This window comes from Arachis ipaensis, chromosome B1, assembly GCF_059453495.1.
Source record: "Arachis ipaensis isolate K30076 ecotype BB chromosome B1, ASM5945349v1, whole genome shotgun sequence".
In the NCBI taxonomy this organism is placed as follows: Eukaryota; Viridiplantae; Streptophyta; class Magnoliopsida; order Fabales; family Fabaceae; genus Arachis; species Arachis ipaensis.
This window is the reverse complement of record NC_142436.1, coordinates 119,145,636-119,156,910: the sequence shown is the minus strand read 5'-3', so window position 1 is coordinate 119,156,910 and position 11,275 is coordinate 119,145,636. Positions and strand designations below refer to the sequence as shown.

General features: G+C 34.9%; 1 protein-coding gene across 1 annotated transcript; it reads right to left on the bottom strand.

Annotated features, from left to right (window-relative positions):
- Positions 1 to 6,642: 6,642 nt before the first annotated feature.
- Positions 6,643 to 7,832, bottom strand: LOC107610322 (uncharacterized). Its single transcript, XM_021110904.1, has 2 exons — positions 7,650 to 7,832; positions 6,643 to 7,557 (listed from the first exon to the last, which is right to left on the bottom strand). Exons 1-2 carry the CDS (start codon positions 7,830 to 7,832, stop codon positions 6,643 to 6,645), a joined length of 1,098 nt encoding a protein of 365 aa, XP_020966563.1.
- Between the last annotated feature and the right edge of the window lie 3,443 nt (positions 7,833 to 11,275).

Genomic DNA, 11,275 nt, shown 5'->3' with positions numbered 1-11,275 from the left:
TAGTTGAAACAAATTTGAAAAGATGAGAAGTTAGGAAGTTAGAAAAGATATTTTGAAATCAAATTTTTGAAAAAAATAAGATAATATGTTTTTGAAAAGATATGATTGAAATTAGTTTTTTTTTTTTTTTGAAAAAGATTTGATTTTGAAAATCACAATTAATGACTTGATTCACAAGAAATCACAAGATATGATTCTAAAACTTAAAGTTTGAATCTTTCTTAACAAGCAAGTAACAAACTTTGAAATTTTTGAATCAAAACATTAATTGATGATGTTATTTTCGAAAATATGATGTAAAATTAAGAAAAAGATTTTTGAAAAATATTTTTGAAATTTTCGAAAATAACTAAAAAAAATTGAAAAAAGATTTTATTTTTGAAAAAGATTTTGAAAAAGATAAGATTTTTAAATTGAAAATTTGATTTGACTCATAAGAAACAACTAGATTTTAAAAAGTTTTGAAAAAGTCAACTCAAATTTTCGAATTTTATGAGAGAAAAAGGGGAAGATATTTTTTTTTTTTTTTGAATTTTGAATGATGAGAGAGAAAAACATGAAAATGATGCAATGCATGAGATTTTTAGATCAAAACAATGAATGCATGCGAGAATGCTATGAGTGTCAAGATGAATACCAAGAACACTATGAAGATCATGATGAACATCAAGAACAATTTTTTGAAAAATTTTTAATGCAAAGAAAACATGCAAGACACCAAACTTAGAATTCTTTAATGCTTAGACATAAAGAATTCATGAATGCATATGAAAAACAAGAAAAGACACAAAACATGCAAATGCAAAGATCAAACAAGAAGACTTGCCAAGAACAACTTGAAGATCATGAAGAACACTATGAATGCATGAATTTTTTTCGAAAAATGCAAGATGAACATGCAATTGACACCAAACTTATAACTTGACTCAAGACTCAAACAAGAAACACAAAAAATATTTTTGAATTTTATGATTTTCTATTTTTTTTGTATTTTTTTCGAAAATTAATTGAAAAACAAAAATAAGGATTCCAAAATTTTTAATATGAATTCCAGGAATCTTGCCATGTTAGTCTAAAGCTCCAATCTGAGGGTTAGACATGGCTTAATAGCCAGTCAAGCTTTAGCAGAACTTTACATTCAGCAGCCAATTTGCTAAGAAAGATAAAGAAGCTCTTCTCTTGAGTCCAAAAGAATTGAGACATAGCTTTACAGCCAGCCAGGCTTCAACATGTTTCATGAAACACTAGAATTCATTCTTAAAAATTCTGAAGAAAAATATATTTTTAAAAACATTTTTATTTTAAAAAAAATCTTTTTTTTTTTCGAAAACAAAGGAGAAATTTTTTTTTGAAAGATTTTTGAAAAATTTTTGAAAACAAAACAAAAAGAAAATTACCTGATCTGAGCAACAAGATGAACCTTCAGTTGTCCAAACTCGAACAATCCCCGGCAACGGTGCCAAAAACTTGGTGCGCAGAAATTGTGATTACACTTTGATTATGTAAAATTCATCGCTCTTTCTTTCCCTGGTAATGGCGCCAAAAACATGATGCCAATACCATGGTTCACAACTTCACACAACTAACCAGCAAGTGCACTGGGTCGTCCAAGTAATACCTTACGTGAGTAAGGGTCGAATCCCACGGAGATTGTTGGTATGAAGCAAGCTATGGTCACCTTGTAAATCTCAGTCAGGTGGATATAACATAGTAATGGGGTTTTCGAAAATAATTAATAAAATAGGGATAGAAATACTTATGTAAATCATTGGTGAGAATTTCAGATAAGCGAATAGAGATGCTTTCGTTCCTCTGAACCTCTGCTTTCCTGTTATCTTCATCCAATCAGTCTTACTCCTTTCCATGGCTGGCTTTATGTAATGCATTACCATTGTCAATGGCTACTTTCGATCTTCTCTCGGGAAAATGATCCAAATGCCCTGTCACGGCACGGCTAATCGTCTGGAGGCATCACCCTTGTCAATGGTTACATCCTATCCTCTCAGTGAATATGGTCAACGCACCCTGTCACGGCACGGCTATTCATCTGTCGGTTCTCGATCATACTGGAATAGGATTTACTATCCTTTTGCGTCTGTCACTACGCCCAGCAATCGCGAGTTTGAAGCTCGTCACAGTCATTCAATCATTGAATCCTACTCGGAATACCACAGACAAGGTTTAGACTTTCCGGATTCTCTTGAATGCCGCCATCAATCTAGCTTATACCACGAAGATTCTGGTTAAGAGATCTAAGAGACACTCATTCAATCGAAAGTAGAACGGAAGTGGTTGTCAGGCACGCGTTCATGGGAATGATGATGATTGTCACGTTCATCACATTCAGGTTGAAGTGCGAATGAATATCTTAGAAGCGAAATAAGATGAATTGAATAGAAAACAGTAGTACTTTGCATTAATCTTTGAGGAACAGCAGAGCTCCACACCTTAATCTATGGAGTGTAAAAACTCTACCGTTAAAAATACATAAGTGAAAGGTCCAGGCATGGCCGAATGGCCAGCCCCTCTGATCTAAGAACCAGGCGTCCAAAGATGTCTAATACAATAGTAAAAGGTCCTATTTATAATAAACTAGTCACTAGGGTTTACAGAAATAAGTAATTGATGCATAAATCCACTTCCGGGGCCCACTTGGTGTGTGCTTGGGCTGAGCTTGAGTGTTGCACGTGTAGAGGTCCTTCTTGGAGTTGAACGCCAGCATTTGTGCCAGTTTGGGCGTTCAACTCTGGTTTTGGATCCTTTTCTGGCGCTGGACGCCAGAATTGGGCAGAGAGCTGGCGTTGAACGCCAGTTTGCATCGTCTATTCTTGGCCAAAGTATGGACTATTATATATGGATGGAAAGCCCTGGATGTCTACTTTCCAACGCAATTGGAAGCGCGCCATTTCGAGTTCTGTAGCTCCAGAAAATCCACTTTGAGTGCAGGGAGGTCAGAATCCAACAGCATCAGCATTCCTTCTTCAACCTCTGAATCTGGTTTTTGCTCAAGTCCCTCAATTTCAGTCAGAAAATACCTGAAATCATAGAAAAATACACAAACTCATAGTAAAGTCTAGAAATATGAATTTAACATAAAAACTAATGAAAACGTCCCTAAAAGTAACTAGATCCTACTAAAAACATACTAAAAACAATGCCAAAAAGCGTATAAGTTATCCCCTCATCATTGGGAGAGGAAGATATTGTGACTGTAATTCAGAACAAGCTAATATGAATTTTAATATATAATATACGAAGGCTAAATCGAATCTACTTGATTCGATTTACCTAAGGCCTCATCAACTATAAATTGAATTCAATTGTTTTGATTTACTATGGGCCATAAATTGAACTCCTTTGCTTCGATTTACTATGGGTTGGATTCTTTCATAAGCGTATTACTACTAAATCGAATGTACTTATTTCGATTTAGTACTAAGCTTGGTAATTCGAATCGAGATTTACACTAAAAAAGTGTAAATCGAATCAACTAAATTCGATATACATAGATATGGAAACAAGATATGCATGTAACTAGTTTTATTTTAAGACATTTGTGTATTTTTTTTTCAATTGATTTATCTATGTGAATTACTCTTAATTGTACATGTGCATTCAATTGTATAACGTCATATTAGAAAAAGTAATTATCTTTTATATTAGCTATGTGGATAATCATCCAAAAAATAAATATTATTAAATAATTAAATAAAATATTTTAAATTTTTTATTTAATATAAAAATTATTAAAAGATAATTCATAATTCAAAACAAATACAAAAAAGAAGCATATAATAGGTCATGTCAAGTCATGCATTGCATGTTATGGTGAGAAGGGCAATGACATCATGGGAAGGATAAAGGAACTTTATATTTGCACAAATGCAATTCGATTTATTATGGCTGCCACGTACAATTTATTTATAAATTGATGAAAACTGATTCGATTTATTTGTTTTCACTATTTTAACATAAATTTTGCGCAATTCGATTTATATGTGAATGATGGAATCGAATTTATTTGATACGATTTACATAAATTAGATAAAGGACACACGTATTGGAATCAGAAATAGGATAATTGTGTAAAATTTTTCTATCATCATTTTATTAATGTAATTTAGGGTAAATGACTCATATAAGCCGATGAGACACCATAATTTCACCAATCAACTAAAAGAAAAAATGGTTCATGAATCAACTAGATACACGTTTCTATGTAATTTGAATTAGAGCAATTTGAATTACACATAGACGCACACAAGTACTGATTCGAATCAACCTGATTCAAATTACACACACTAATTCGAATCAGGGTGATTTGAATTATACACACACGAAATCCATAGTAATTCGAATTTGCCAGCTTCGAATTACTCAATGTTGGTGCTCATAGTAATTTGAATCAGGGTGTTTCAAATTACTCATGGTTTAGCTATAAAAGGAGTTCGAACCAACCTCATTCGAACCACTATTCCAAAAGCACACCCCACCAAATCCCAGAGAAAACAACCCAAAACGACTCCAACAAAGGGTTGAGCAGAATATTTAGCCGATGGGGGATAATCCGGACAAACTTTATCGTTTGGATGGATTAGCTCGTATAGCTGGTGTCATCAATGAAGAGGTAAGTACGAACTCGTTTTTTTCAAAGTAGGATTGAGTAACTTATTTGTTTGTTTATTTCTGTTATATTAGTGGTTTTGATAGCGAATGACGTTGGTAACATTGTATGTGAATGAGTTTATAGTTTTTGTTAGTGATTTTGTATGTGGTTTGGTAAGCGGTTTTGTAATCGGTTTTGTTAGTGGTTATGTTAGTGATTTTGCTGGTGGTTTTATTAGTGGTTTAGTTAGTGGTTTTGCTAGTGGCTTTGTTAGTGGTTTTGTTGCCGGTTTTTTTGTTAGTGGTTTTGTTACTAGTTTTGGTGTTGGTATTGTTAGTGGTTTTATTGGTGGTTTTGTTGGTGGTTTTGTTAGTGATTTTGTTAGTGGTTTTTATAGTTGTGTTGTTAGTGGTTTTGTTAGTGGTTTTTGTTAGTGGTTTTGTTGGTTGTTATGGTGGTGGTTTTGTTGGTGGTTTTGTTAGTGGTTTCGGTGGTCGTTTTGTTAGTGGTTTTGTTAATGGTTTTTATAGTTGTGTTGTTAGTGGTTTTGTTAGTGGTTTTTATAATTGTGTTGTTAGTGGTTTTTCTTGGTGATTTTGTTGGTTGTTATGGTGATGGTTTTGTTGGTGGTTTTGTTAGTGGTTTCGGTGATAGTTTTGTTAGTGATTTTGTTAGTTGTGTTGTTAGTGGTTTTGTTAGTGGTTTTTGTTGGTGGTTTTGTTGGTTGTTATAGTGATGGTTTTGTTGGTGGTTTTGTTGGTGGTTTTGTTAGTGGTTTTGGTGGTGGTTTTGTTAGTGGATTTGTTAGTGGTTTAGGGTGTTGTATTGTTAACGGTTTTGTTAGTGGTTTTTCTTGGTAGTTTTGTTGGTGGTTTTGCTAGTGGTTTTGTTGGTGGTTTTGTTGGTGATTTTATTAGTGGTCTTCTTAGTGAGTCAGCATTGTTAGTGAATGATTAAATTTGTTTTTAATTATCTGTTACATTATATGTGCAGTCCCAGCGATGCATCTCGAGCATGCGATGGCAGCAGGGTATGCGTCTGAACGAGAGATACGTTCTGTACTTGCAGATGGCCGGCTTATACCATCTTGTGAGGCTGAACGAGAGATGGTTCAAATAGATTGGATGAGCCCCTGGTAAGTGCTTTCGTTGAGCGGTGACATCCGGAGACGCACATATTTCATATGCTGTTCGGGGAGTGCACTATCACGTTGCAGGATGTGGCGTACTAGTTAGGACTGCCGGTCGATGGACGTTATGTTAATGGTTGCCTGAGAAATTTCCAAACGTACATCCAGGGTGGCCAGCCAGCTTGCGTGTGGTTCTAGGAGTTGCTTGGTGTCCTGCCTCCTGCGAACCAAATCCAAAAGTTTGCAGTGAACTGCAGCTGGTTCCAGGAGACCTTCGGAGAGCTCCCTGAGGGAGCCAATGAAGATACAGTCAGGAGGTATGCCTTGGCCTATATCATGATGCTGTTAGGCACTCAGCTATTTGCCGACAAGTCCGACAACCGTATTCACATTAGGTAGCTCCCGTACGTGGCTAGGCTTGAGGACATGGGTGGCTACAGCTGGGGATCAGCTGCTCTGTCGTGGTTATACTAGTGCATGTGCCGATTGGCCAACAGACATATGTGAAGTTAGTCGGACCATTACAGCTACTTCAGTCATGGATCTTCTAGCGTTTTCCTGGATTTAGACCTGCTGGATATGATACGTTCAGCTGGCTCTTGGCTTCGAGGTACTGTTATTATTTTTTTTGTTTTCAACTACTATTATTTTATTCTGTCTACGCTTAGAATGTTATATTACTTGGTGTTATCTTGATTTCGTTATACCACGGATGTGAGTTGCAGGTGGTCATGTCACAATCCTTCAGCGAGCGAGAAGGGACCTCGAGTGCAGATGTGGAGGCTCAAGATAGACCTGTTACAGGTTGGGGATGTAAGTATATGAACCCTAAGACCCATCATGGTAGCTTGTTGTATGACTCATCCCAATCACCGTAGATATGGGCGACTGCCTTCTGTTTCGCCAACTAAACCCTCTTATAAGTCGACCTGGACCCAAAGTGTGCCGCCGTCGCATTCAGCAGTACTTTGATGTTGATGGATGCATCAGCTCTAACCATTGGCATGATGAAGGCCGAGATTACATGATAGTCCAGACTCCTGTGGTCGCTCGAGATGGACGTCGCGAGACATGTATGAGGTCCGTTGTACCGTTTTACCTCCCAAATACCCTTGCGCTGCCGGAGACACAGCCTAATCAACCATGTGTACCCATTTCCAAACTCAGAACACTTCCCTACATACCGGCGATAGTCGGACTCCACCACTTTGTACTGTACCCCGCGTCGGATGCTATAAGTCTTCACACTTAACACAGCCTCATCTTTATCCTGAAACTCTGTAAGACCACCAGTCCCCTGGGCATCTCTAGCACCAAATCCAGTAGGTTCTCCAGGAACCCCCTCCTGTCTCATGGCATCCAAGTCCAAAGATAAAAAGTGCGGAGGGTACTGCTGTGTCCCAGAGCTAGAACCACCGCCAGCCCCAGCTGGATTACTCGCGGCAATCTCATCGCCACTGTCATCACCAATGAGATCCGGCTCCACATTATCATCGTCAACATCATCCAGCAATGCATCACCCATACCAGCCGGTGCCGCACACTGTAAAGAAGTCGGCACCCTATCCACGATACCAACCTCTCCGCCTCCACTACAATTGAGATCAACAGCGAACGATGGGGAGGCAACAGGTTTTCCTGGAGGTTCATTCACAGGGACGGACAAAGATGCACCAACAGGTCTCGAGCTAGAACCGGCTACCGTGCCTATAGTTTGGGTATTCCGGTTCGACCCCCCCGAGCTAGATACCACGTCCACCAACTTCGCCAACAGCTCAGGTGTCCTAACCTCGGAAAACTGCCGACGACAATGAAACAGGACCTGCAAATTCTCATCACTCCCTATGGTGAAACAATCATACTTCACGATTTCTTGCAGCAATGAGATCGGAATGCGATAAATAACTTCAGAACCCGTTTGACGCCTTGCAGACCAAGTTTCCGTAGTATAGAATTCACAAACTCATCATATCTCGTCGTAGGTCTCATAAAAATACTGAGAGGATCCTTATCAGTGAACTTCACACCAGATCGTATTTTTCTCTTAATTGATCCTCTATGATGCACCAACACTACAAAACTCTTCTCACCAGCCATTTTGTCACTCTAATGAGATCAATTCACGTTCACACCATATTTATATACGTCTGGCCCTGTATAATTCGAAATAGCATAAATCGAATTATACCATTAGTAATTCGAAGCTGAGCAATTCGAATTACTATGGATAGCGTGTGTGTGTAATTCGAATCACCGTGATTCGAATTAGTGTGTGTGTAATTCGAATCAGGTTTATTCGAATTAGTACTTGTGTGCGTATGTGTGTAATTCGAATTAGACTAATTTGAATTACATAGAAATGTCCTCTTGGTTGAACCCTGTAACGATTATTTCTTTGGTGGAATCACGTAAATTTTCCCACAACATGGTTTATATGGGTGATTTACCCTATAATTTATCCTAAAATAATTCAAACATTATTGTCGGCAAAAAAATACTACACAACTATTAAATTTTTATTATTATTTATTGTGCACAATCATAGTTTTTAGAACTAAATCAGTAATTGACCTAATTAAAGTATTAGGTTATTGAATTACTAGTTCAATTGTTAAATTATTAGTTGAACCGTTTAACTTAAATTTAATTAATATATAAATTTATATACCATTTTTTATAATAAGTTTTTTATTTTAGATTTTAATTAAATTAACTATTTTTTATAATAATTAATTAATTTATATTTCTTATATACTTCAACACTACAAGAAAATGGAATATTTGTAACAAAAAATTTGTATCAAATTTAAAATTGTTACAAAAAAATGGTTTTTTGTAATAATAATTAGTGATTGTTACAAAAGAATAATGTTTTGTAACAACATTACAAATTGTTACAAAACATGATAATATTTTGTAACAACCTATTTTATTTTGTTACAAATTATGTTAGTTTTTTTAACGAGATGGTGTTTTGTTACAAAATATTGTAATATTTTATAACAAAAAAAAAGACGTTGCAAAAATTTGAAATATTTTGTAACAATTTTCTTTTTTGTTTCAAAAACTCCAATTGTTTTATAACAAAATATTTTTTTGTCACAAAATTCAATATTGTTTGTAACAAGTTAATTATTTGTCACAAATTTAAGTATATTTTATAACAATTTTTTTTAAAAAAATATTAAATACTTTAAGAGTAAAGGAAATTGTGTATATAATTTTTTCAAAATAATTTTATTTTGTTTCAAAAATTAAAATTTTTTACATACTATTTGTATTCATTAGCCGTTAGCTATAACATCCAGTATTTTTAAAATTTAAATATAAATAAATTGTGATTTTATCTTATTAAGTTTAAACTTTATATTTTTAGAAATTATTTTATTAAAAATAATTAAATATATTTGGAGATAATGAAGAGTTAAATAATTTAAATTAAATAATTGATATTTTGAGTTTAAACTGTACTTTATAAAGTATAATTAATAATTAATATATTTATTTTATAATTTAAATTAAAAATAATTATTAAAATTAAATAATATATTAATAAATTGTGTTCTTAAATATTTTTAATGAAGTACTTTTAATTTTAAAATTATTATTTCATCATTTAATTTTATCAAAATATCTATTTTATCTATTTTTTTTATTAAAACTTAACCTTAAATTCTCAAATAAAAAACCTTAATTTTTAATTATAAATCCTAATCCTAATCCCCCTTCCCCCTTTCCCCTTTAACCTAACACACACAACATAGAAAACATAGGAAAGCGGAGAAATAGCTGCGCTAGGAGAAGGAAGAGAGGAGAATGGGACGGAAAAGGGGACTGCTGCCGCCGTCACATGCCTCGCCATTGCCGTCGATTTCGCCGGAAAAGATGCGTGGAGAGAAGAGCCGTGGGTCAGGCCAGAGATCGCCGAGGGAGAGAGAGCGGCCGTCGCATCTGCTGCAGGCTCGCTATTGTCGCCATCATGGAGCCGCGAGGAGGCCGTCACCGATGCGAGCTCGCGGAGGGAGAGAGGGGTACAAAAATGTTTAATTTCCATGTCTTAGTTTTTTTTTTGTTCTTGTTTTAATGTTTCACATTTTTCTTAAGCCATTAATTTGTTATATGTTTTGTTTGCTTTTCTCAATGACCATAAATTTGTGTAGAAGGCTGGATCTACTTTCTATGTTGGTTGTCATTGTTGTTTTTTTTTTCTTCTATTTGTACTAAGATGTTGATTAGCACAAATCCTTAGTAATTTCTCACAAGACTATAATTATATATCTTGTTCTGCCAACTTCTTTTGTGGTTTCTCTTGTCTATTAACCAAAAATGATGTTGCAGCTTTCTTTCCAAGAGTGGACACAACAAGTGCAAGATATATTGAACACAAAAAAGTTTGGGGATATTGCATTTGGAGACAAGGACTTCAAAAATGCAATTGAGTATTATTCTAAGGTACTAATGCACTTGTTCACCTCTAATGTGATTAAGAATAATTATAATCTTATAAACTGCAAATGCATTTAGGATAGCTCATGTACAATATTTTTTTTTAGATATGACACTACTAGACATCCTATATTTGTCTCTCTTATGTGTTCTGTTTGAATGTTAATCTGATCTATAATATCTCTTGATGCAGATTCTGCTTTCATCTTCAATGGATAAAATTGTTCGCATGTGGCAGATTGGTTGTAGTCAATGTCTAAATGTTCTCCATCACATAGATTATAGTAATTTTAGAACCAACTTTGATAAGGGAAGTCTAAACTCTTAGGTGCGTAGATACACGTTCAGCCTCAATTCAAGTGCTGTTGAAGAACTTGAGCTTGATTCATTTGGACTATCAATTATGCCTTCAAGTTTGGTAAGTCAGTGCCTCTTTGTAAGGTTAATAAAACCAAGTTTAGAACTCAAAATAGCATGCAATTTTTGCCAATCCAATTGGAAATGGAAGTCTACATCCTATGTTAACAAATCCAAGTCATAATTCCTTCATTTTGATCATTGTGACTCCTAAGGGATTTAGTCTACAAATTATAATTCTTGATTGCCATACTTTTAGGTGAGTACTTACTCTTTGCTAGTTGAGGATGTACTGGAAGTAGTATCTGATGCTGTTGTGATTCGCAAAGCTGCAGCGTCGCGTATACAAAGGCTCTCAAAGGTACCTTCATTTCAATAATGGAAGTTTGAGTGTATGGGTGTATCACATTACTATTTCACATTTTATATTTTCTTTTGCCCTTTCGACTGATGGACTAAATAGGATATTGATTTCGGCAAACATTGCTTACTTTTCTGATTAGAGAGCTTCATGATATACTTCGCCTCTGTTTCTTAGCTGCTGAAAGTTTTGATTCCTGCTTATATTTCAAGCCATGCTTAATTGCTTATTATGGCTTGTACATGGGAACTTGTGATTCTCATACTTTATTTCAAAAGATTATTTAGAATATAAGGCTTAACAATATCATTTGGTTTAGGTAAAATACTGAATAATTATTTAGAATGAAAATATACCTAAAATTCCAAATCAAAAT

What these genes read in the sequence shown, in the direction of transcription:
- LOC107610322 (XM_021110904.1), bottom strand. Translation starts at nt 7,832, where the DNA reads ATGGCTGGTGAGAAGAGTTTTGTAGTGTTGGTGCATCATAGAGGATCA. An exon ending in GTCTGCAAGGCGTCAAACGG is followed by an intron (nt 7,558 to 7,649) that starts GTTCTGAAGTTA and finishes GAGAATTTGCAG; the next exon opens with GTCCTGTTTCATTGTCGTCG.